The sequence below is a fragment of the Gracilinanus agilis genome, chromosome 4, assembly GCF_016433145.1.
Source record: "Gracilinanus agilis isolate LMUSP501 chromosome 4, AgileGrace, whole genome shotgun sequence".
Taxonomy (NCBI): Eukaryota; Metazoa; Chordata; class Mammalia; order Didelphimorphia; family Didelphidae; genus Gracilinanus; species Gracilinanus agilis.
The window spans coordinates 389,964,433-389,991,859 of NC_058133.1; the positions used below are offsets into that span (position 1 = coordinate 389,964,433).

A 27,427-nucleotide genomic window follows, 5' to 3' on the forward strand; every position below is an offset into this window, starting at 1 on the left:
TCTGGGCTTTGGGCTTTTGCTTTTGGCTTTTGGGCTTTGGGCTTTGCCTGTTTCCCTTGTCCTCTCTCTTGGCATCCTGCCATCCCTGAATCCCCCTTTGGGGCCTGGGAGGAGGGTATTTTTGGTGGGTGGAGAATGTAGGAATTAGCTTCTATAGGCAGGTAGTGACAACCTTAAACCAAGCCATCACCTCATCTAGTAATCTGCTAAACTTTATTACATTAGGGCAGTGAATTCATCCCTGGCTGAGGGGCAGGTTCTCTCAGCCTGATTCCTCTCTTCTGTGACCCTCCCCCATCACCAGCTTCTCTCTTAGCAGCAGTTACCAGACCTTAACCCCCGTTCCCTCAGCTTACCCTTGGCTTGAATAAATCCCTTTGGCTTTTATACCAAAAGCTTCTAGTGATTCATTATACTAACTACTGGGGCAAAGGCTAAAGAGGGAAAGAATAACTTTCCTTTATTTCTTGAGGACTAAACCAGGCATCCATCTTGAGCAGGAAGTGAACCAGCTTTCACTTCCTATAGTCTGGGAATTGGTCTCCAGAAGGGAGGGACTTTTTACTCCTCCCCTCAAGGGAGGCTAGAGATTGCAGGGAGGCTGATTAAAACATTTCAGCCAGGCTCACCTAATCTCTGGCTGACCTATATAATCTTGTACTAAAGAGATAACCTCCCAGTCTGAAGACGGAGCTAATACTACCCAGAGCTCTCAAATATTAGCCTCTTGATTAGACATATCAGATTTCCCTTTTATTCCATTACAATAGTTTGCATATTATCTCCTCTCATTAGATTGTGAGTTCCTTAAGAACATGGTCTGTTCCTTTCTTTATATTGCTAGTGCTTAGCATAATATCTGACACAAAGTAGATGCTTAATAATGTTAATTGACTTGTCTTTTTATTAATTTGGAAAATTATATTTAATTAATTTAGAATATTTTTACATGGTTACAAGATTCATGTTTTTTCCCTTCTCTTCATGTGTCATTGATCAAGACCTATTTCCATATTAGTGATATTTGCACTAGGATGATCATTTAGATTCTATATCCCCAATCATATCCCCATCAACCCATGAGATCAGGCAGTTGTTTTTCTTCTGTGTTTCTACTCCCACAGTTCTTCCTCTGAATGTTGTTAGCTTTCTTTCTCATAAATTCCTCAGAATTTTTCTGGATCATTGCATTGGTGTAATTGACTTGTCTTGACTTCATTACTCCTATGATCTTATGACTTGATTAGTGAAAGGTGAAATCTTCAAAAAGGTGCAACACCAAGAAATAGTATTGGTTCTAGATGTGCCTCAACACATGATCATGACTGGTCTAAAATAAAAACGTTCTCAGCCATGGGTCTCTGCCCTGTTAATCAAAAAGCCATTTGAATTTGGTTTGATACAACCAAAATAATGTAGCACTTGAAAGTTACTGATATAGGAAAAAAAAAAAAAAAGAAAGGGTAGGACATAGAAGTTAAGCTTCCAAAAAAAAAAAATTTAAGGACCAATTTTTGGACTTGTATATAATCTAAAGTCTGAATGTCCTGAAGTTAGGTAGCAGAAATGTTTTCAAAAACTAGAGATTTAACTTGGCAATTCAAAAATAGTTCATCATGGATATAATTTAAATTTCTCACTTCTTTCAACAAAAAGAGTAGCAACTCTTCCATTTTGTAATTATGTGGACAGATTATTACAGATGTTGGAAATGAGTATAGCAAAATTTGAAAATCAAGATAATGGTAGACTGATACAAGTGAAGAGGGGGCTTGCTGTACCACAAAGAGCTCAGGGCAGATTTAAGGAGGACAAGAAATAGATGATGATTCCAAGAGTAAGACTGATAAGGGACAAGTATGAGTCTTCAAAGATTGCTTTAACAGGAAAAGACAAAGGACTACAACTAGCCACCTAGATTCACAGTCAAGGCCTAAAAGTCTGTTTAGAAATGGAACCCTGGACAAAACCATTCTACTTGGTAAAGCAAAGAATCAAGGGACCAGAAATTACAAAAGTATGATGTAAGAGTTTCCAGCTGAAGAAACTGACTACTCGTGTATTTGAGAAAAGAACCTGGTGTTAAATGTGGGATTTAGGAACAAGCATGGAGTCAAGACAGAGATCAACTTGGATCTAAAAAACAGAATTGCGAAACTTCAAAAACTGGAAGTGACCACACAGTTCAACCTGTACATAAAAGGAATCCTCCTTGCAACGTATGTAAAGAGTAGATATTCCAGTCTTTTCTTCAATCAATCAAGTATTAAGGGCCTACTATGTGCCAGAAACTGTGTAAGGTGCTAGGGATAGAAATGCAAATAAACAATCTATACTCTTGATAAGCTTACATTTTAATGGAGAAGTACATATCACAATATATATATGTCATAACTATAAAATGTGTGTGTGTGTGTATATATATATATATATATATATGTAAACACACACACACACACACACACACACATATATATATATTAGTTAAACACAAGGTATTTTGAGAGGAGAGAAACTAACGTTTGGGGGGTGGGGATAAAAAAAGGTTTCCAGCAGAAGAGAGTGCCTAAGCTTCATTTTCAAGGAAGAGAGGGAGTCTGTGAGGTAAAGGTAAAGCAGGAGTACATTCCAGGAATGGGAGATGGCCAGTACAAAGATTTTAGGAGAGAGATAGAATGTCCTGAATGAGAAACAAGGTCAGGTTGGCTGGATCAAAGGATGAGTGATGTGCAGTGAGGCTAGAAGGTATGTTGGAATCAGGTTGTATGGGGCTTTAAAAGCTAAAAAGAGGATACATATTTTATTCTAGAGTTAATAGAAAGCCACTGGATTTGGGAATAGGGAAGTCACAGTCATATCTATGCTTAGTGAAAATTATTTTGGCATCAATATGTAAAAAAGATTATTGAGAGGCATGAGGAAGGGAAGCTCATTAGAAGGCTGTCATAATAATGTAGGCAAGAAGAAATGAGGGTCTGAACTAAGGTGGTAGTTGTGTGGAAAATGGGGGTCTGATTTATAAAGCCATAAGCAAGATTTGGTGACCTGATTGGATATCTAAAGTAAGGAAATGTGAGGGTCCAAAGATTATGCTGGAATTAAAAACCCGAGACAGTAAAATTATAGTGATGCCTTCTTCAGAAATATGGAAGTTTGAGAAAGGGACATGGAAAGTTAATATTAATCTGTACCCTTTTTGCCCCTAAGCAACCTTTTGATGTTTAGGCAAAAAATAATCTTAAAGCTGAAGATCCCTGAGGCCATGGGTAGAGTCCTCTCTCCTTTTATCTAACATGCTAGTGTAAGAATGAAAAATTTAGGTATTTATAGATATATATTAAAATGTGTGGCCGCCAGGAATCAACAATTCAGGTTGATTCTGTAATTAAATCAGACCCAAGTCAGCATTGGGTTGAGGCAAGTTTATTTACAATCAGGAAGGTAAAAGTATAAGAATAAAGAGAAAAGGGAGAGGCTAGTCCAGGCCAAAGGCCTAGACAGAGAGAGAAGGTTAAGCTAAATAAATGAAGCTGTAAGCCACAAGGCCTAACAGCCAGATAGGCAGAGTTTAGAATTGGCCCAGCAAGGCCAAGGAAGTCAGCCTAACTTACCCACGTGACAATATAGAGCATAATCTGTCTGTGGTCTCAGGAGATGCTTCTGCTCCCAGTTCGAGACGGCCACTGCCCCCACAGGAAGTTCACTCACTTACTTAAAGAGATTGTGTCTTTCATCACTTCCTGTGGTCCACCGCTAATTCAAATGGACAAATGGCAGTTTCTACATTGATTTGGACTGCCCAAAGGGCAGTCCCTTGTTCTAAATTTGCTACTCATTGTCACGTGTGGGTAACTCATCTCCCCTCCCCACTAAGGAAGGTGAAGATTACATCATTTCTATGCCTAGGATGGGCAGATTTTTGACTATTAATGGGCTCGAGCTAATTCCATTTACACACTAGGAATCACAGTACATGTGCTGTGTGGCCCTTCTAAATGATGTGTGGTTATTCCTGGTGTCTAGAAAACTCACCTCTTGTCAGGACTGAGGTCTGAGTCTGCCAATCAAAGAAGTTCTGGAAAGGGATGTCATGAAGGGAACAGGAAGTCACTCTTTCCTTTGGAATCCTGGACTAGAGAGGTTGTGGGGTCTGACAGGACTGACTCAGCCCACTTATGAAGGCTAAAAGAGCCAACTGGCCACATGTGGCTTGTGCTTCTCTCTTTCTCTGGCCCGCTTTCTGCTATTTAATAAATAATTATAAAATTAAGATATGTTCTCTAGAGAATTTCAATCATAACTGGGAGGATTTAGGGGAAAGTTAAAGAGTTGTCTAGGTATATTGAGTTTAAGATACCTCCAGGAAATCCTGGGTAATTGGATGGTAGACAAAAAGAGGGAGGATTCTACACATGGCCTCGGGGACATATAGTCCAGATCTTCAGCTCTAAGAGATATATGGTGATATAGGACTGAAGTTTAGGGGAAGACTGAGACTGGATCTGCTAGAGGTGCTAATTAAACCCATGGGAACTAATGAAGTTATCAAGAAAGAGAGTACAAAGAGAAAAAGAATACAGATACAAAATCTCAAGGAACATCCATAGATAGGGAGGGAAATGTGGATAATGAGTTAACAAAGGAAAGAGAGAAGGATCAGTCAGTTAGGATGGAAGATTGTTCAGTAATTTAAAGTGCCACCAATTCACACTGTTTATTTGGAGAGTATAAGCAAATTGATGTAGCCAGTATGTATTAAATTTTTCTCTCTGGAAAAGGAAAATATAAGCAACTTTTTGGTAGAAATTAACCATTTTACTCAGAATGTGCAAGTGTACCTAATTAGGAACAGACAACTTCCACAATCAATATTCAAGATCACCTCCATTTTATTATAAGATCTTCAAGAGCAGGGACTATTTTTGCCTTTCATTATTTATATTTCTAGGGCTTAGTATAGTGCCTACCACAGTGTTTCCCAAAGTGGGCGCTTCCACCGCCTACAGCGATCCGGGGAGGTGGTGATGGCCACACTTTTTTTGTATTACGTTCTATTCTGAGTTCAATAAAGTTTCATAATTTCCAGGGGGCGCCAAGTAATATTTTTTCTGGAAAGGGGGCAGTAGGCCAAAAAAGTTTGGGAACCACTGGCCTAGCACATAGTAGATGCTTTATAAATACTTAATTTGATTTGACTTATTGTTCACTTCACTCCAAGTTCAAATAAATCATCACAGTGTTCTATGAAACTGTGTCCATTTTGTCATTTCCTATGGCCCAATAATAATATTGTTGCATTATATTCATATTCCATCTTTTATTCAGCCATTTCCCAATTGATGGGCATTCCATTTCCAGTTTGTTAAAAAAGCTCCTGTAAATATTTTTTGTGCATGCATCTTCTTTGAATGTCTGAAATACCCTATGCAGCTGGGTCTAAAGATATGTAGAGTTTAGTGACTTTTGGGGGGATTTAGTTCTAAATTGGTTTCTAGAATGGCTGAAGCAAGTCATATTTCTACTAGCAATACAATGATATGTGTTCCTGAAGTTCCTCCAATAAATGTTTTTCTTTTATGTCATCTTCGTGAATGTGATGGATATGAAGTAGAGCTCCAAGTTGCTTTAATTTGTGTTTCTGTGATTATTAGTGATTTGGAGCATTTTCTTCATAAATGTTTGATTAAAATTATCTTGAAAACTTAATTTTGGGTAAGAATATAAATTTAATGATATAAATGTCTTGGTTAAGCCAATTTGTATGTGGGTTTATCTCAAATTTAATTATTTTTAGTTAGCCTAGACTATCTACTGGGTCAAAAATATGTGCAAAAGTTAGAATGTCACAGATACACATATATAATTTCAGAAGTGTTCATACACATCACCAAATGTTACTAATAATACATGTGTATATTATACATATAACTATATATTAAATATACTTTGAATGTAACTATATATACTTGTATGTTGTTATTCATCTGTTAGCTCTGCAATGTCATTGCTTTTTTAAGTCATTTGCTACTGCATTAACAACATGCCTGTAGTTCTATATACATGTGATTTTTCTATGTATGAATTAGATATTTAGACGATGCAAGTAGTTCTCTAATGTGATAGTTTATATATTATGTGTGCAATGTGAATACCATGGAATACCACCTTCTGATGTGATAATTACTTCAAAAGTGTTAAAATCTGTATTTGTCAGGATATTTATGATGTATATCTAAGGATGTTTGTATGTATTTCTTATAATTTTTCATGGAATATAAAATCTTTCAGAGGAAAAAAAATCCCTGCTGAAAATCATCCACCTTCTTTGCACTTACCTGTCTTCCTCCTTCATTTTCTGTATCTCAGTTGAAAAAGAAATACAGAAGCACAGACTTGGAAGGGCTAGAGGAGAAACTGCCATAAAAGGTATGACCAGAGGTCATACTTGGGTCATACTCTGGATTTTTTAAAGAACTAAACTACACGATTTTCCCTGTGTGTATATGTCTCTTTCCCTCTCCATCTTCCCTCTCTTCCCTTTTTCCTTCTGTTCTTCTCTCTCTTCCTATCTCTCCTCTCTCTCTCTGTCCCTTCCTCTTTCCCTCTCTCTCTGTCTTTCTCTTTCCCCATCCCCTCTCCCCCAGTGTACATCTGCTTCTCATTAGGAAGAGCCCAAGAGAAGGACACTAACATTTTCTCCAATGTTAGCATACCAAAATATTGATATGCCAGACATTGCTTGCCAGGTGGCCAGAAGTTGAAATTGATGATCACCACTATCAATTTGACACAAAGTGAGTTGAGTCATGGTGATCTAGTTCATTTTACCTCACTATGATCCCTGAGACTATTCAGAAGCACTCAGATACAAAAGGGCCTTTGAAAGAATCTCTTTCCTTTTGGATTGCCAAGGGGAAGGGTCACAGAGAAATGAGGATTAAAGATTAAGACTCTATGACTAGAACTGGCTATGTTCAAACTACTTTTAGAGTTTAATATTGTTACATTTCACTTTTGTAAATTTCTCTTCAACTAAATCAAGAGTTTTTAACCTGAGGTCCATGTACTTAAGAAATATATTTTGATAATTCTGTTTCAATATAATTGGTTCCCTTGGTAATCCTATGAATGAATTTTATGTATTTATAAACATTATTATGAGAAAGATCCATAGACTTTGCCAGCCTGACAAAATAGACCATAACTCCAAAAAAGTTAAGAACTGCTGATCTAACACTGATTTAGTCAGTCCTTTCAGGGAAAGCTGATAGTGAATTATTTGGAGCCAAGAAGAAAATGGAAGTAAGGTCTGAGATCCAAATTGGCTGGGGCTAGATCAACTATAATAAGTTACAATATTTTTAAGGAATGAATCATACCTGTAAAATTTAAATGCACCATGAATAGGTAGGTAGTATATAGAGTCAAGGAATATTTTTGTGATATTTCATTCCCTTTAAGTCTCAGCTTAAGTGGCAACTCCTATTTACAACTTTCCTGATTCCTCCAACTATTGGTGCTTCTTCTGTAACCAAAATTAAATGTATTTTATTTGTCTATATTTTTAATTTATTGGTATATGAACATGTTGCCTTCCTTCCCCTCCATTTTGTTGTTGAGGCATTTCAATCACAAAACAAGGATTTCTATAACAGTATATATATCATATCAATAACGTTTATTAAGTTTTCTTTGATCAACAGCCTTGTAAGGGATGCTATAAAGGTAGGATCCATGTTTAAGGTAATAGTTGAACCAGATAACCATTTTTCACTTTAGGATTCTATGACTCATGTCCCTGAGCAACAGTTGCCATATCTGAAATATAATAGTACTCAAGTTGCTTATCTCACAGGGTTATTAGGAGGGTGGCATGAGAGAATTTTTGCCCCAGGGCATTCTATTTAAAATATTAGATACATATGAGAGTACAGCTCTTTCACTTTACAGATGTGGCAGCTGAGGCCCCTGGGAGATGTGACTTACAATAAGGTCCCTTAGACAGTAAATGTCAAGAGTAGAATTTGAACTCAGAGTCAATGTTCTTCCCATTGCCAATGGCAAGATGGATATGGTAATGGTAGTGATGTAGTTTAGCAAGTAGCATCAATGGTCCTGCTTTGATAAGCATGTGGTAGATTCTCCCATGGCACTTTCCAATTAACCGTGTCATTTGGTAGGCTTATATATGTCATTGTGGTTAAATAGCTTTTCAACACTACAGAGAAATGTGGAAATTATACTAATCTAGGCTTTCACCTAAGAATTTTCCAGGGTAGGAAAGCTGTCCAGACATACATGTTCTTTCTGTCAGCAAACAATGAGTAGTAGGCAATACAATATTGTGCAATTCCTACCAAATTGTTGAATACAGAACAAAAAACATAGTTATTATCATCATTGATGTAGTTTCTAGATCCACTGAAGCATTGGGTGGTTTAGTCTTCTCATACTGCCTCCCAAATAGAGTCACCATTAACACAGGTGCAGAAGTACCATTCTGGTTTATTATGCGTCCATCACTTAAAATCTAAACAAAACAAAACAAAACAAAGAGTTGCTTCTATTAACAATAGAGATAACACCTCAATATATTATTTTTTTAAACCCTTACCTTCCATCTTGGAATTAATGCTAATTATTAGTTTCAAGGCAGAAAAATGATAAGGGCTAGGCAATTGGGGTTAAGTGACTTGTTCAGGGTTACATAGTTATGAAGTGTCTGAGACCACTTTTGAACCTCGGACCTCAAATTTCTAGGCCTGGCTCTCAAAACATTGGGCTATCTAGCTGCCCCAACACCTCAATATATTATTAACAAACTATCTCCAAACTCTTCAACTAAGAAATTATTAGCAAATAGGTTGAACTAAAATGGGTCTTAGTGGGTCACAATCAAGAATATTTGAACCCATATACTATTTATAGTAGAATATTCTTGAGCTTCATCATATCTTGAACCTCTGTACTAAATTTACCATCCAGAGCTCAAATGACCCCTCCTCCAAGAGATCTTTCTTGATTTCCCCAAGTTGTTGGTTCTAATTCAAATCACTATTTTGTATGTAACCTGTATTTTCTCATCTGTGAATACATTCTCTCCATAGTAAAATGTGACAGTAAACAGTAAAATGTAAACTCTTTGAGTGCAGGGATTGCCTCACTTGTGTATTTTGTAGATTTTAAAATTAATATTCAATATCTCTGAAGTATAATATTTATAAGGATTTATTAATATTTAACTAGAGAGCTAGAGAACACAGGGAACATTCACCACTCAATTCACATGGAAGAGAGAGGGAGTGGCAGAGCGAACCTAAACTATATACAGACCATGTAACGATACACATATATGAAAGGCAAAAGGAATTGTGGGTAATACAGAAAGGAATTTTGAGCAATGCAGTTCTAGGGGTTCAAGATTTTCCAACTATACAATTTGTATCTGTGGCACCCAACACAATACCTGACATTTTGCAGCTTCTTAATACATGGCAGCAAAGAATAAGATATAATTATCTCTGTCCTCATAAAGTTTACAGTTAACACTTGTACTCAAATAACTTTAATGCAGTATTGGTTGTGACAGGGAAAAGTCTGAACTACAAAGAGCTCAAGAAAAACATAGGTGGGGGGCAGCTGGGTAGCTCAGTGGATTGAGAGCCAGACCTAGAGATGGGAGGTCCTAGGTTTGAATCTGGCCTCAGACACTTCCTAGCTGTGTGACCCTGGGCAAGTCACTTGACTCCTATTGCCCAGCCCTTACCACTCTTCTGCCTTGGAGCCACAGAAGGTAAGGGTTTAAAAAAAAAAAGAAAAAGAAAAACATAGGTGGGAGAGAACTTTAAAAAGCCAAGTATCTATACTGAATCTTGAGGGAAAAGAGGGTGTCTGAAAACTTTAAAGTAAAGAGAAAGTGCATACCAGGTGCCAGGGACAGACTATACAAATGCATAGAGCCAGAGACAGAAAAGAGACTTCAGAGAATAACTCCTAGCCCAGGGAAGTGATATATAATTTTAAAAAATTAAGTGTGAAAATAAAATCTTATAGCAGCAAAACATAATTTTCTCACATTGGAACCTCCTGTATCAATGAACTTACAGGGAAGGGAATAGGTATTGAGATAGGGTCTCCTATGTGGCAGCACTAAGCTAAGTGCTTTCTAAATATCATCTTATTTAAATTCATATAACCCTGTAAGATGGGTGTTGTTATTATCTTCATTTTACAGTTGAGGAATTTGAGACAGAGGTTAAATGATTTGCCCAAGCTAGTAAGTATCAGGGTCTGGATTTAAACTCAAGATTCTCTGAATATGGGCCCAAGGCTCGCTCTACTGTGCTACAGCTCCAAAGATAGGTTCAGTTTCTATCCTAAAAGTTATTACTCAAATTAATATAAAAATGTTTTGATTGTTGTCTTGTGAATCTTTTAAAAAAGTAGCTAAAAAAATTTCACATGCTTGGCTCTCTACACACATCAGGTTAATAAACAATTATGTTTACTCTAGCTACTGGCACATACACAAAACAGAACCAAAGATGATTACATACCGCAACAGAAATATTGTTTGAAGAATAACTTGTGTATGTTTACTTCCACAGAAAGAATTGATAAATAAAAACAAGCAGGACATAATTTTATTTTTACATATAACTTTTTGTCAAATGATGCTTTCTCTAGTGCAGGGAGAAGATGGAGGGAAGGAGGAAGGGAGATTCCTGGGAATTTTAATAATAATAAATAATAATAATATAATAAAAATAATAAAAACTAGATAATAAAAAAATTTAAACAATAATAAGCAAATTTAATCACATTATTCTCACTATAAAAATCACTATTTTAATGAGTGCCCAAAGGGTTTTGTACCTTTATTAGGTTATTTTTATTATTAGTTATTTTTATTATTAATATTGTTAATTAATATTATTAATTTTAATAAAACATTTTTAAATTGCTTATTTTATTTATCTCCTTTTTAATGTTTAGGTTTTTTTGGTATATGTTTCATAATATAGCATAATAGTACAGTAGTGCATGTATATAATTTGCAAATAAACAACATTTGTTACTGATGGGGCATAATGTCAAAATAACTTAAGAGAACCCTGGAAGAAGGCACTGACAGTTTAAGTGATAGTATGTGTCAGGCAGGGTCTAGTCTATGCCAACCTGCCTCCCAATAGAAACTTACACTAAGCTGAAATCTGGCTCTTGGAATCTTATACTCAATATTTCTAGTCTTCCCTCTGAAGCAAAATAAAATTAAAAAGTGCAATTCCAAATTCAAATTTCTTATTTCCAGTGTTGCAGATAGTGATCAAGATATCTAGACATAAGTGAAGAAAGCAGTGAACTTGGACTACAGTCCTAAATTTAAAATCTGCCTCAAGCAACTACTTTATGACTTTGAGTGTAGGATCTCTTCATTTGTAAAATGGGAATAATGATAGTACCTATGTTACTGTATAAGTCAACACACACAAGGCACTAAATCTAGCCTAGCCAGGCCTGAAGGTTCCAAGGCAACCGCAAGGGTTTCTTTTCACTCTTTTACCTCTTTATTAGCATTTTGTACCTAAGATGAGTTGGGTCACCCATAAGCATGTCATAAACACAGGGACCCATAGGCTACAGGCTTAGAGCAGAAACTCTTCTTTTTCAGATCTAAGGGCAGTACTACTGGAGAGGTTGTGGCACAAGGAAGTATATTAGGTATTGTTCGTGGAGCTATGAATCAGTATAATCAGTTTGGAAAGCAATTTGTAATTATGCAAATAAGTTGTTCAAATGTCCATACTTTTTGACCCAGAGATTTAACTAAAAAGGCATATACCTCAAAGAGGTCATTGATAAAAAGAAAGTCCCCATATACCAAAATATTCATACTAGCATTTTTTATGATAGAAAAAACCTGGAAAGGAAGTAAATGCCCCATCAACTAGGGCAGTGATGGGCAAACTTTTTAAAGAGGGGGCCAAAGGAAAGGAAATGCTCATCTGTCAGTCTGTTTCTAAGGCAACGCTTTTAAAGTTTCATTGTATTGTATCTTACTCATAGTATTCATCAGATTAGGAATAATGTTGAGCAGCCAGATAGAACATTTCAGGGGGCAGCATCTGGCCTGAAAGCCCTAGTTTGCCCATCACTGAACTGGGGTATTGCTAAACACATTATGATGGTCCATGAATATAATGGAATATTACTGTCAGATAAGAGATAAGAAAGACCTATATGATCTGATAGAGTGAGGTAAGTAGAGAAAACAAAACAATATATACAATGATTACAACAATACGAATGAAAAGAACCAATACAAAAAAAAATCAAGTGATTATTACAAAATTTAAAAGAACAAGTATAACCCCAAAGAAAAGATACATAAAAGTATACCCTGCTCCTTTGCAGAGGCAGAAGTTCCCCAAATGTGGAGTGCTGTATATATTTTCGGCCTTTTTTTTAAGTACTAATTAGTTTTGCTGATTTTTTTCTTTTAAAAAGCTATTAGTTATTTTATATATATTTCATATATATATACATGAAAATTGTTTGAGAACAAGAGGAAATATTGAGAAAAATTCTGGTGATACAACAAGTAAAAGATATCAATAAAATTTCATTTTAAAAAATGTAAAGACTAAGGTTAAATGTCAAATAATCACAGAACAATGAATGATTTATTGCTTTTTTTCCACTTGTAAATAGGCATTATTTTGTGATTTTCCATACTTACTCAGACCTATTTTCTATGTATTCCTGATGCTCTTCAAATGCCACTTTACCTTTTACTAGTAATCCTTCATTTAGATTTTACTGCACAAACTATTCCTTCATCTCACGAAGAAGTTACCTGGAAGTACCCAGGAAGTACCTACCTCAAATTCTGAAGGTGCAATTTGAAGACCACTCAGCAACAGCTCCGGAAAGACATGAGGAGAATCAAATGTGCCACTGAGAGAAAACATGTCAAACCAAGTAGAGGCATTCTCAACTGGCTGCCCACAAGTTTCTATTAGAGTTGTCAAGCATTTCAACAGAGTACAAATCTGGATGAAATAAATACAAATAATCAGTATATACAGCCTTCAAGAGCATAAAACTATCTTTGTTCTTTTGTAAAATAACCAAGCTTCCCTATTTACTAAGCTGTTCTTTTGTCTCAGACTATGTCTAGGGCACTTAACACTTGGGGACTTCAGGTATCTTGGGCTCTTACAACTCACTTGATAAAACTTTTATGAAAAATAGTACAGTGTATAAGTGCATGGTTCTATCCAGTAAGTCCAAGAAACAGAACAAGATCCTACTTATGGGAGCAAACCTATGTAATGTGTGCCAGAATGGGTACTCAGAGCACTCTCTGTAAGCATGTGTGCCATCACCCCATCATAGAGTTTGTCAGAGTTCATTAGTAAAACGCCAAAGTGATGCAGGGTGGGCTGCTCCCCTCCCCCTCTCCATGGGCACCTGAAGACATCACCTGCCTTTCTAAAAGGTTCACCATCACTGCCCTAGGTCTTTCCTCTCAAAACCTGAAATTGCCTCCGACAATGCTTGGAACTATCCTTATTAATTCAACTCAATTTAAGTGAGCAGTGGTTATATATTAAAATAATAACTGAAATAATCTATTGAATTCAAGTACTCTATTGTTTATTTCATAAAATATTCCATCTTTAGCTGGGTTTTCTGAAGGGATCCTAAAGATTATTTAGTCCAGCACCTTCACTTTAAAAATGGAGTAATGAGAACCTAAGAAAGTAAGTGACTTGGATAATGTCACACTGCAATTTAATGCATAAGTACAGACTAAAATCCAGGTCTTCTGACTTTTCTAGCCAATGTTTTTTCCATGATAGCATAATGCTCTTTATCAGAGTTCAATGCCTACAAACAGATGGGTGACAGAGTGAAGAGTGCTGGACTTGATATCTGAAAGACCTGAGTTCAAGTCTTGACTCAGACACTTAAGTATATCACTTTAGGTAATTTACTTAATCTCTCTCAGACTCAGTTTCCTATAATCTATAAAATGGAATGATAATAACAGCACCAACCCAGAGTTGTTATGAAGAGCAAATGAGACACTTTATATACAGTGCTTTGTAAATCTTAAGGAACTATACAGATGCTGGAGTGTTTTTTTTTCCTATGTGCACATTTTAAAGACCAATATTTAATAGGTAATTTGATAGTTTCATATAAATCTCACTGTTCTAAGAATCCTTCCACCTAAGTTCCTTCTCCCAAAAACCATTACCTGTAAGTAATATTCCCCCTCAGCAATGTGAAGTCCATCAAAAGCCCCTACAACATAGACTTCATCTGTTCTCTTCTCAGACATTTTGTAGCTCAAGTGACAACACAGTGTGTTCTGACAAACAGTATAGTTTCCTGTATCATTTGTGAGTTCTTTAAAGGTGAACATATCAAAAAGTACTAAGGCTTTAAATTCCTCTTGCTCAGTTGAGAAAGGCTTTATACTGCTAGCATATAAGGTCCAATTCACTGGTGGTCGGACTATGGGATGTGTGTCTAGTTCCGAAACGAGAAGCTTCCCATCATCTGATTTCCTATCAAAATAATACGCCTTGACAGAATCTGGTGCATAGATACCACTTCCTGAAAATAGCAAATAGGAAATATTTTTTCTACAAGAACAAAAAATTATATAGCTTTTTAAATTATTATCACTTGTGGTAATATTTGGGGGTAGGGATGAAGAGAAAGGAAAGTAGGAGAGAGAGGAACAAAATTTTTGGATAAAGTTTACCTGAACCTTTTATATCCATATTAAATGAAAAATTAAGTATCCAAATTCAGAAAACCAAAGAACAAAACTATAAAAACATTAAAATAAATATTGAGTAAATATCATGTCCCAAGTTTACTGATTCAAAAATTTTAAATTGGCAAATAAATACTTTACTAGGGTCTGCATGTCAATTAGAAAAAATTGATGTGAGAGCTTTATTATAGAAAATTCATAAATCTTCTTCTAGAAATTGTCCATTACCTGTCATTTGATTGCTAATGCTGTGGATATTGGCTACAAGCAAATTGACTCTCATTCCCATAGCCCAAGCTGAGTGGAATGCAGTAGGATATAAATGTGGCAAAGTATTCATCCAAGCTACTGGTAACAAGATTGTATCCACTTTCAACTTTTCCACCAAAGGTACCACAGGGTCATGAAATAGTATGTCAAAGCCTGTTAAAATGCCAAACTTTCCAAAAGTTGTGTCAAAAGTCACCAACTGGGGCTCCGTTGGGGTATCAAATTGGGCTTCATTCATTAACATATATTTCTGTAAAAAAAAAATATAGGGAAAAACATTTTTTCAGAAAATTATCATAGATGCCATAATGTGCTTAAATATGTGGGCCTAGTACATGCTTATAACTTATTGGATAGTTTTGATTTCGCTTTAGGCAGAATGAAAACTTCTGGAGAAAATAGAGATAATGCACCATAGAACCATAGAATTCCTCTTCTGAAAGAGAAAGAAATTAAAGACAATTCTTTTGCATTTTATTAAAAAAAGATAAGATATACACTGCTTATCAATTGTAGGAAGGCAATAAATAGTTGAATAATTTAATGACTATCAAAAATACTTAATTACATTTTCTAAGGACAAGTATGCCTTGGGTATTCTCTTTAAACTGGTAGAACAAGCTCTTCTCATTATACTGCATGAATATATAAACATACAAAAAAAAATGATTCTCTCAGCATAGGGAATTCCTGTGTGCAAATTGCCACCACTAAACACAGATCAGCACCTCTAATATGGCTCACTGGATCAATCCTAGGCATTTGTTTGAGATATGCAGAGGTTAAGGAACATACCCAGGTTTACAGAGGGAACAGGTGTCAGAGGCAGAATCTGAACTTGTCTACTGCCTCTCTCTCAAACACATCATCCTTCTCACTGTTTCAATATACGATAGTAACTTCTATTTCCCACGTGTTCCAATGCATTGTAATAGCGACTTTTTCTCAATATGAGAAATCTTTGACACCTGAAGCTTTGGAGGGCCCTTCCTGACCATTGTTACTAGATGTTTTATCACCGTGGGCAGACATGAAGTCAAACAAGGTGTGCAAGTGACTTTTATAAAAATACTCCTAAAGTTCTATTACTATTGATGTCATTATTCTTATTGATAATCCTAATCATCAATATTTCTCTTTTATACCTATGTTAATATTAGCAATATTGTTATTGAATTATTTTAAAACAAATTCCTACCTTATAGTATCGGGCCACCAATTTCCCCTCTGAATCATATACCACATTAGTGTTGTACTGGTAGTAGCCATTAGAAGGACACTTGGACTCAGTGGGATCACATGACTTTCTATCCCCAATATTTGCCACCATGTAGATGGAGTTATTCCTGGCCATACAGCTGAGTCTTTTTTGTACTGGTGTGGAGCCAAATCTAGCATATTTCAATGGGAGAAAAAGAGTAGGATCCATCAAAACAAATTCAACATCTGATGAAGTAAAAGTGATATTGCAATAAGTTATCTTATTCACAAAACAGAAATTCAAGAGAGGCAAAGGGGCAAAAAGGAACATTCAATAAGCAATATTTTCAAAAGAGGACTGAGTAAAAAATATACAATGATGTACATAACTGTGAACAGGTATATACACTAAGAAGAAAATTCTGGAAATGAGGTGTCCAAAGATTGGCAAAGCTCTTTAAGAAAGAGATAAAGCAAATCCCAGGATACAATATATGGCATAGTGAATAAAGGGCTAGTTGTGAAGTTAAGTAGAAGTGGTTCCAAGTGCTACCTCTAATATATACCAGCTATGTGACAATGGGTCTCTCGTTGCCCCCCTCAATTTTTTTAAAATTATAAATTGGGGACAAACATAAAATTACAGGATCAAATAAACCCCAACCTCCAAAAATAAATTAAAAGGGATAAAGGTTAGTCCCAAAGGAAAGTCTACTGAATTGAAAGTCTATTATTTACTTAGTATGGCCTTTTAGTAAATCATTTAATCTCCTTTAGTTTCTATTTCTCCAATTAATAAGTATAAGGAGGATGGCATACTAACTAACCCAAGGGTAAGGGGTTGTGTAATAACTAAATTAAACTCTGGTCCTTAATTTCCATAGAGTTTATTAATATTTACTTGAACAGGAGAAGGCAGACAGATAGAAAGAAGCCTAATTTTATCCTGCCATGTTGTCAGTCTCCCAATGAACCCCTTAGCCACCTTCCTTTGGCTGCAGGCCCAGAGAATAGAGAGAACCCACTTCCTGGATCCCCTTACTTTATTTTCTCCCTTTACATCCAGATCAATTTCCCAATCATTTCCAGGTCAAGAGCCTAGGTCACTGTCCAGTGACCCATCTTCAGTGGTGTGACATAAAGACAGGTAGGACCCTGATGTGTGATCCTGGGAGAAGGCTCCCTTCACACCGTTGTTATTATGAAAACACTTTACAAAATGTAAAACATTATATAAATGTGTGATATTAATACCATTTGGAGTCATATGACATAATAAAGGATAATCAAAATGAAGATAACAAAATGAAATTGAAGGATAGAAATTCATGTGAGAGAAGGGATTCTCATGAGGAGAATCATCGTGGTCTTTTCAAACAATTAATTTTTCATAATAAATTTGATACCTTAGGTTAAATTACATTAATAGGCTGACAACACTTTTATTAAAGTTGCCAAATTTTCCTAGAACTAACTTTTAGGGAAAAAAAGAGATAACATAATGCAACAGGAGTACTGATGTTAGAATCAGAAGATATGGGTTTGAGTACCAGCTCTAAATTGGCTACAATTCAGTTAAGTTGTATGATTAAGACCTCATTTGTGAAATGGGGTTAAGAATACTGATACTCCTGACTTTACAGCAGAGATAGCATGCTAATATGGCCTCTGGGTTACAGTGACCTGGATTTAAGTCATTTACATATATTAGAGCATATGTAATATGCACCAGTCATGTGATGAGATAAAGTGACTTAAACCCTTGGTGTCCCAAGGCAAGCATATAATTTTCTGTAAGTATATATATTTCAAGATAGTCACCTTTCTCCTGCATTAATACAGAGAATTTCCTTAGAGGGAATTCCCCACATCAGGGAAATTACAAGTCAGGACAAAAACAAGAAAAACAAAAACCCAAACTCTAGATCACAGAGTTGTTATTGTGAAAAAAGTACTTTGTAAACTTTAAATGTAAATTTTATAATAAATTGAATTTTAATTGAAAGTGAATAAATTGGGGTCTTGAAAGGGTAAATAACAAGGCTAATAAAATATTTTTAAAAGTAAACAGACTGTATAAAGTTTAACAGAGCAAAGTGACAGAAACTAGTTAATCTCTCCTATTTATATTAATCTCTCCTGAATTCAATAGGAATGGAATATTCCTGTAGATGAAGGAAAAGATAGAAAACATATGAAAATATATTAGCTTGGCGCCACCTGCTGGCAAATAACTTTCCAAATCATTTTTCATACCAAATCCTATTTACAGGGTGAAGGATACATTTTTTTTTTTTAATTCTCACATTTATAAAACACTGGCAATTTTTCAAAATCCCTTCCTTACAACTGTCATGGAGTCATATGGGAGGTTCTACTTCTGTCCCTCTGGATATTGAGTTGGAGATAGCCCAGCACAAGATAGAGAGCATGGGGTAAGAGAGGAGGCCCATCTTACTTCTGCTCTTCTCTCTAAAACCTAGAGGTTAGGCAGGAAACAGAACAGCATGAGATGGAAACTGCAGATCAGAAAATGTGTTCCATGCCCACCAATTTTCCTTTTCCTCTTCCCTCAAGGGACAGGTGCAGTTGGAGATAGAAGGCCAGTAGAGGCCCTCCTCATGTTGCTTTGCAGTAAAGGGAAGTCATTCCAAATTCATAAAAGCAGCAGGAGATGAAAAGACTGGTCAAATTGAAGGTCATTCTTCTCTACTGAGGCTGGAGATCAGGTAGACACAGCAGGAGTAAACTTTTTGCAGTGAGATTTTAAAAAATCTAACACTGTTCCTGCTGTCAGCCTTTACTCAAGCTTGATGTAAGGCTTCCTCAGTCTAAACTTATTTCTATAGGTTCTTTAACATGTTTGTTGTATACTCTGAGAATATTTATTAATTTCATTTCTCATTTTTAATGAGGACATGCCATTTTTACATTCAGATCTTACTTGGGGTGATGGGGGTTGTTAATATTGTGCATGTAATCTACAAATCTCTTATGGTCCATTTTACATTGCTAAAAGTATACATCAAGACTAGGATTGCTGCTAGTGTTCAGTTTTTTCATTCATGTACAACTCTTCATGACCCCATTTGGAGTTTTCTTGGCAAAGATACTAGAGTGGTTTGCAATTTCCTTCTCCAGCTCACTTTACAGATGAGGAAACTGAGACAAACAGAGCTAATTGACTTACCCAGGGTCACAAATACTAAGACAGACAGTAAGAGTCTGAGGTCAAATTTGAATTCATAAAAACAAATCTTTCTAACTTTAGGCCCAAAAATGAACATCTACTACTCCATCTAGCTGGTCAAGACTGGTATTATATAGGACTTATTGTTTAATATGTTCTTCTCACCAATATTTGATATCAAAATGCCAATAAAAAGGTGGCACTTAAAACTGAGTTTGATAGAAACATGGGATTCTAAAAGGGAAAGTTAAAAGGAAGTTCATTACAGGAATGAAGGACAACCAAGACAAAAACCAAGAGACATATAGTGGTGATGGGGTTTTTAACTATCCAAACATCTACTGGGCTCCCTCTCTACCAAAAGCAGAGCAAAAACAGCTTTTTAACTTTATCTAGTAACAACTTTATCATTCAAAATCTGGAGAATCCAGTGTTGGGAAATTTTATTCTCAATATGATTCTCCCTATTGAGGAGAAATTGATTCATAGTGTAGAAATGATGGGATACCTGGAGGGAAGAGATGTCTCTTTCCTATAGCTTGTGAAAGAGGAAAGGAACTCTAGGCTTATTCTGCCCTGCATACTAGATCTTGGGAAAATATTATTCAAAGTGTTCAGAGGACAGTTAGGTAGAACCCACTGACTAAAATGCTTCAGGGGAAAGTCAGACCAGGTGGCACAAGAGATGTTCAAGAATGAAATTCTTAAGACAAAAAGAGAAACAATTTCAAAGAAGAGGAAAAATAGGAGTTGTCTGAAGATACCAACGTGCATGCACCAGAAATTCACAACCAACTTATAATTTAAAAATAAATGTAGAGAAGATGAAAACAAGGGCCAAGAACTGAGGAGGAACACTTTTAAAAGCATAGCAAGGTCCTGTAAAAACAGTAATAGGAATACAATAACTGAGAATGAGTTGAGCCTATTAGTTGAGGATGAGAACAAAAAAAAAAGTTTATTTTTGAGTTACATTGGGAGAAAAAAAGAAAAAAAATCTGTCATAGGCCTTTGCCCAAGGTGGATGGAATAAGAAGATAGAGCTGTTCAATTCCTATTTTGCTTATGTCTCTGCTAAGAATGACTCTTGTTAAAAGAATAAAAATGACCAAGAGGTAGCTGATACCCAGGAGAAATAGGATGATATTAAGAGAGGCACCTGGTTGCCCTTGATCAATTCACATCACCTGACCCTAATGAATTACATTCCCATATACTGAAAGTATTGACAGATATACAGTACAGAAAGCACTAGAGCACATGACTAAAAGAGATAGAGAGATGGAGCTGGGATCATTCAGGAAGACCTAAGTTCAAATACAGTCCCAGATACTTGCTAGCTGTGAGACCTGGCTAAGTCACTGTTTGCCTCAGTTTCCTCATCTATAAAATGAAAATAATAATAGTATCTACCTCCTAAGGTGGTTGTGAGAATCAAATGAAATAATATTTTTGAAGGTCTTAGCACAATGCTTAGCATATAGCAGGATGTATATTATTATTATTACTACTAATACTGTATTTCTGAACCACTAATAAAATATTGGGGAAGAGCAAATGTTACAATTTTTTAAAAAGAAAACAGTGTCTATAAACTGTAGGTCAGTAAGTTTAACTTCAGTTCCTGGGGAATTTTAGAATGGATCATTAAAGACATGGCTGGTGAGTTTCTGAAAAGGGAAGCAGTTATTACAAAGAGCCAGTGAGGCTTCATCAAAAAAGGTCAGAGGTAGAAATAACATAGTTTAGCAAAAGAATGGATTTGTGAGATCAGAGTGAAAAGCCAAGTAAAATGCTAATGTAGAATCTAGGAGTAGAAGATTGGAAGGAAGGTGGTACCTTCCAAAGAAGTTCACAAGAAGGATGAGTTTTAGGTAAAAGATAAGTTATGTTTGGAGCATGTTAAGGTTGGGCTATCTATGGGACATCCAGTTTGAAATGTCCAATAAACATTTAGAGATAGTCAGAACTAAGATAAAGACTGAGGATGATTATATAGATCAGGGAGTTATCTGCATAGAGATTTTAATTAAATTCCTTAATGATGATGAGGTCACCAAAAGAGAGAATATAGAGAGCAAAGAGAAGAGAACTTCAAGTCCCCTACAGTTAATGATGATCTAGCAAAGGAGACTAAGGAAGAACACTGAGATAGGTAAGAGAAGAACCTAGAGAAAATTATGTAAGGAGGAGACAATATCCAGGAGGAGTGGATTTGTCAAGTGAAAAATACTGCATAGCAGGCAAGTAAGGAGATAGCTAAGAAAAGAAAAACAGAATAGACAATATATTTTAATACCTGGAGTCATCTGTACATGGGGTCCAGTTCACTTTTGGGTGTGGAATATCCTCCAAATAGGGATAAAGGTTTACTCTATTAAAGACGAATCCATAAATACCATGTTCTGGAGTCACAATGATACGTGCACCCTGTTAAAAATAAACTGAATTAATATAAACCCAAATAAGCTCCAAGACAGTAACAGTGTTTGCTAAATAACTCCCTTTTGCCACATCAGCTCTCTTTCATCTGTCTCATGGTTTATCCATCTTTAAAACTGAGTCCAAATAGAAGATTTCTCAACCAATTTTCTTCTTTTTTTTTAACTCTGAGATTCTATGACTTTTAGATTTTTAAAAGTTAGAAGAGGTCATGTTATCTAATCCCTGAATTTTATAATGAAGAAACTCAATTCCAATAGGAAAATAGCAGTAGCTTTGTTTTTTGTTTTGGTTTGTTTTTTAATCATTGGATTGAAATAATTTAAGATCTGAGCTTCAAAACCTACCTTTGCAACTTGTCACTTTCACTTTTCACCTCTGTGGGTTTTGATTTTCGTATTTGTAAAATGAGGAGAATGTACTAGATCAGTGATGGGCAAACTTTTTAAAGAGGGGGCCAAAGGAAAGAAAATGCTCATCTGTCAGTCTGTTTCTAAGGCAACTCTTTTGAAGTTTCATTGAATTGTATCCTACTCATTGTATTCATCAGATTAGGAATAATGTCACAGCAGGATAGACCATTTCAGGAGGCTGCATCTGGCCTGCAGGCCTTAGTTTGCCCATCAAACTAGATGATCTCTAAGGTCCTTTTGACTTTTAAATCCTAATATCCTTGGCTCCTAGTAATGATTTCTATATCCTTTTTTATAATATTTGAAATAATATTTGTAAAGCCTGGCACATATTAGGAACCATATAAATGTCAGCTATTATTATTATTATTATTATTACTTTTAATACCATATTACTGAGCCACTATCAGTGACGTGTAAAAAAGCTATAGGAAATAGAAAAGATTGGGGAAGGGCAAATATCCTGATTTTTTAAAAAGAGAACTTTAACTCTAAACTGTAGGTCAATAAATTTAATTTTAATTCCTAGGAAAATTCTAGAATGGATCATTAAAGACATGGTTGATGAATTTCTGAAAAGGGAAGTAGTTATTACAAAGAAGCAATAAGGCTTCATTTAAAAAAGGTCAGAAGTAGAAACAGTAAGATTTAGCAACCAACTGGATATGTGAGATGAGAGTAAAAAGTCAAGTAAAATGCTGATGTGGAACCTAGGAGACTGGAAAAAGGGTGGTCATTAATCTTATTGTTCTTAATTTGGGCATTGGCATGGACAACTCTAAGTTTTCTCTAAATATCCCTGAAACCTACATATTATGTGCACTGAATCAGTTTTAATTATAAATTTGATTACAAACATTTTTAAAAATTTAAACACTACTTTCCCTTACAGAAGCACAGAATTTCAGAGTTCAGAGAATCCATGAAGTCTAACCACCCTAATAACAGAAAAACATTCATCCAAACTCTTCTTGAAGACCTCAAGTTAAAAGGATTCATTTACTTTGATTATGTCTATGTTACTTTTAGGCATTTCTAATCATCAGGAAATTTTTCATGACATCAAGCCTAAATCTGCTTCTGCAAATGCTACCCCATTGCTCTTATTTCTGTCCTATTGCACAAAGGAAAACAAGTCTATTCTTTCTTCTGATGACATTCCTTCAAATACTTGAAGAAATCTATCAAGTGTTCCCAAGTTCTTACCTTTTCCCTGGGTAAAACATTCCCAATTCCTTCAGCTAATTTCATCTAGCATTATTCTATTTTCCTTCATCTGTATGCTCTTGGGCTTAGCAAAGTCCTTCTGAAAATGTGGTTCCCCCAATTTAATACTCTACAGCAGGGATGGTGAACCTTTTAGAAACCAAGTGCCATGCCCTCCATCCCAAGAGACCATGTATCCCACTCCACCTGAGACCAAGTGCTATCCTGCTTCCTCCACTCCTGCCCCTGTCTGCCTTACTCTAGAGAGGGGAGGGAGGAAGTGCTCCCATTGGGCTGCTAGGCAGAGGGGTGGTGAAGTGAGGAATGTCCTCAGGTGCAATTGAGAGGGGGAAAGGAGCAGCTCAGCCCGAGTCCCTTTGGCTTTCTAGTAATGAACTCTGGTGGGTGACTGCAGGTGTGCCCACAGAGAAGGCTCTGAGTGCTATGTATGGCACACATGCCATAGGTTTGCCATCACGACAGCTCAATAGTCTAACCAAGGTAGAATACATCAGTACTATCCTTTCCCTAGACAAGGACAATACCCATTTCTTAATGCAATCTAAAATTTTATTTGCTTTCTTATGTTAGTTTTCCTGAGTGATTTTATGTTTGCAGACACTAAAACAGACAAACCTTTGTCAAATGAGGCTCTGTATAGCCAATGTCCACTGTACTGTGGTAGAGTAAGATCTGAACTCTGGAACCTTCACTGATGGTCCAGGAGAAATGGCCATAAATAGGTTCCCACTCTATCTCAATACAATAGTAGCAAGCACAATCAGGAAAAAGTACCTGCTTTGCTGCTGATATAACTGCTTCTTCCAAAATATCCATGTTTTCATTCATTAAAGCTAAGGCTTCTTCTCGGCTATCAAGTTTTATGTTATCAGGTGGCAGAACCACTGCATGTTCATATACAGCTGCAATGAAGGTATCCAGACAATTGGTTTTGAAGGCCCATAGAGCAAAAAATGCCATATAACTCTGCAACTGAAAAGGAATCATGATGTAGTTCAAGGATTTCTGAAACAAACAAACAAACAAATACTCATGTAGTTTATACATGTAAGATGAGGAGGGAAAACTTTTATTATAGCCTGTTAATAAGTAAAAAATATCATACAAACTATCATAAAGCAATGACTTCTAAATATAGTTTATAATTGCTTATCTTAATAATCTTCAAGGTCCACATTAAACCCATCCTATTACCATCTCCAACCAGTCACCCTACCAATAGACAGCCCTAGAAGTGACTTCACCTTGAAACCCAAAGTCTTGGCAAATTCAGCTTAGCCTATGCATTGAAGATGTTTCAGCACCACATTTTTTACTCCCAGTTCCAGGGCTCCTAGATCAGGCTGTGGAAGGATTTGCATATTGATTAAAAAAACAAAAAACAAAAAACTAGGCCTCAACACATGGCCTAGTACCAAGTAGGCACTTAAATGCTTGTTGAATTGGTGATAGTAGTGGATTACTTTTCTCAATTTTGCTGTTTGGCAATCATACATTGCCATCAGCTCCAAAAATGATACTTCCTTCCCTCAGTCTTCCCAGAGTTGAGAGATAGTATTAGTTTCCAGGCCAAATTCTATTTAAAATTGTTTTTAAAAATTATTAATTTTTAACATTAAAAAAATTTTTTTGAGTTCCAAATCTCTCCCTCCCTTCTGCACCTGTCCCATCCATTGAGAAAGCAAGCAACATAATATCAATTATAAAGTGAAATCATACAAAACATATAAAATGAAAAAATTATACTTTAATTTGCACTCAGAGCTCATCAGTTTTCTCTCTGCAGAAGGATAACATTTTTTAAACATGAATCCTTTGGAACTGTCTTGGATTATTGTATTGATTAGAGTACCTAGGTCAGTATATATGCCAAAGATGGCACTCAGAGCATTCTCTGTGTGCACATATGCTATCCTTTCCCCCACCACATTGCATTACCAGAAAGGCAGAAAGACTTGGGTGGAGCTGCTCCCCTCCCCCTGACATTTTTTCCCATCCTCCACCCCTCTGTCCAGCAGCTCATTGGGAGAGCTTTCTCCCTCCCCTGTGGGGTTGGGGGGGGGAGGGGGACGACAAAGCATGGCACCGGGTTACTATCACTGACCTAAGTCTTTCCCAATTGATCATTATTACAATACTACTGTTTCTAAGTACAGTGATCACCTAATTCTACTCACTTCTCTGTATCAATAAGTTCATGTAGGATTCCTCAGATTTTTCTAAAGCCATCCCCCTTCATCATTTTTATAGCATAATTATATCACACTTTATTCAGCCATTTCCCAATTTGAAGAGCATCCCCTCATTTTCCAGTGCTTTGCTGGCACAAAAAGAAATGCTAAACATATTTTTGTACATATAGGTCTCTTTCCTTTTTCTTTGATCTCATTGGGGAACAGAACTAGTAATAGTATTGCTTGGTCAAAAGATATGTACGGTTTTATAGTTCTTTTTTTGGACATAGTCCCAAATTGCTTTCCAGAATGGTTGGACCAGTTCATAATTCCATTAACAGTGCACTAATGTACCTATTTTTCCACATCCCTTTTAGCATTCGGCATTTACCTTTCCTTTTATGTTAGCCATTTTGATAAGTATGAGGTGGTACATTATAGCTGTTTTCATTTGAATTTTTCTAATCAATATTTCAAGCATTTTTTCATGACTATATATAGCTAGGATTTCTTCTGAAAACTGCCTTTTTATATCTTTTGCCTCTCAGTTGGGAAATAACTATTATTCCATACAAACATCCAGGAGTCCCAGCCAAACTGGCCTTTTCTCTCTTCCTCACACATATACTCCTTTTCAACTTTGTACTGGCCATCCTCCAATGCCAGGAAAGCATTTCCTCCTTATCTCCACCTTACTGATTCCTTTTTCTTCCTTTAAGACAGAACTTTAAAAAGTATTATCTTCTATATGAAGACTTTTCCCATCCCCCCCCAACTCCTGATGCCCTCTTGTACAAATTATCATTTTTTCAACTACTCTGTACTACTTACTACTTGTACTGATTTCCTATATCAATGCTATACATATTTATATATGTACTTTAATGTACATATGTACATTAAAATATATGTGTATGTATATTATATATGTATATATAAATATATGTATAAAATATATGTACTTTAATGTACACATGTACATTAAAAATTAAGCTCCTTCAGGGGCAGCTGGGTAGCTCAGTGAATTGAGAACCAGACCTAGAGATGGGAGGTCCTAGGTTCAAATCTGGCCTCAGGCATTTCCCAGCTGTGTGACCCTGGGCAAGTCACTTGACCCCCATTACCTACCCTTACCACTCTTCTGCCTTGGAGCCAACACACAGTATTGACTCCAAGACAGAAGGTAAAGATTTAAAAGAAAAAAAAAATTAAGCTCCTTGGCAGTAAAGGTTGTTTTATTCATTGCCTTTGTGTCCTCAGTGGCTGGTACTTGGTAGGTTCTTAGGCAATTCTACAAATATTTATTAAGCTATTACTATGTGCCGGGCACTGTGCTAAGCACCAGGGACACAAAAAATAGGGGGAAATAGTCCTTGCCCTCAAGGGCAAGTCGCTTAACCTCTGTCTCTCTGTTTCTTCATCTGTAAAATGGAAACAATAATTGCACCTACCTTCCAGGGTTGTTGTGAGAATCAAATAAGATAATAAAGAGCTAAGCATAGTGCCTGACACATAGGCTCTACAGAAATATTAGCTATTATTATTATTAAGCAACTCACATTCTTTGGGGGAAGACAACCTGTAAACAACGAAATATATACAAGATATATTCAGGATAAATCAGAGGTGATCTCAGAAGGAAGACAGTAACATTAAGGAGGATTGGGAAAACCTTACAGAAGTTGGAATTTTTGCTAAAACTTGAAAGAAGAAAGAA

The 27,427-nt window shown here is 36.0% G+C and overlaps 1 protein-coding gene across 1 annotated transcript; it reads right to left on the reverse strand.

Annotated features, from left to right (window-relative positions):
* Positions 1-8,353: 8,353 nt before the first annotated feature.
* On the reverse strand, positions 8,354-24,523 carry LOC123245590 (pantetheinase-like). The gene is made up of 7 exons (XM_044674536.1): positions 24,311-24,523; positions 21,754-21,884; positions 16,263-16,455; positions 15,023-15,314; positions 14,267-14,628; positions 12,882-13,052; positions 8,354-8,530 (listed from the first exon to the last, which is right to left on the reverse strand). Exons 1-7 carry the CDS (start codon positions 24,521-24,523, stop codon positions 8,354-8,356), a joined length of 1,539 nt encoding a protein of 512 aa, XP_044530471.1.
* Between the last annotated feature and the right edge of the window lie 2,904 nt (positions 24,524-27,427).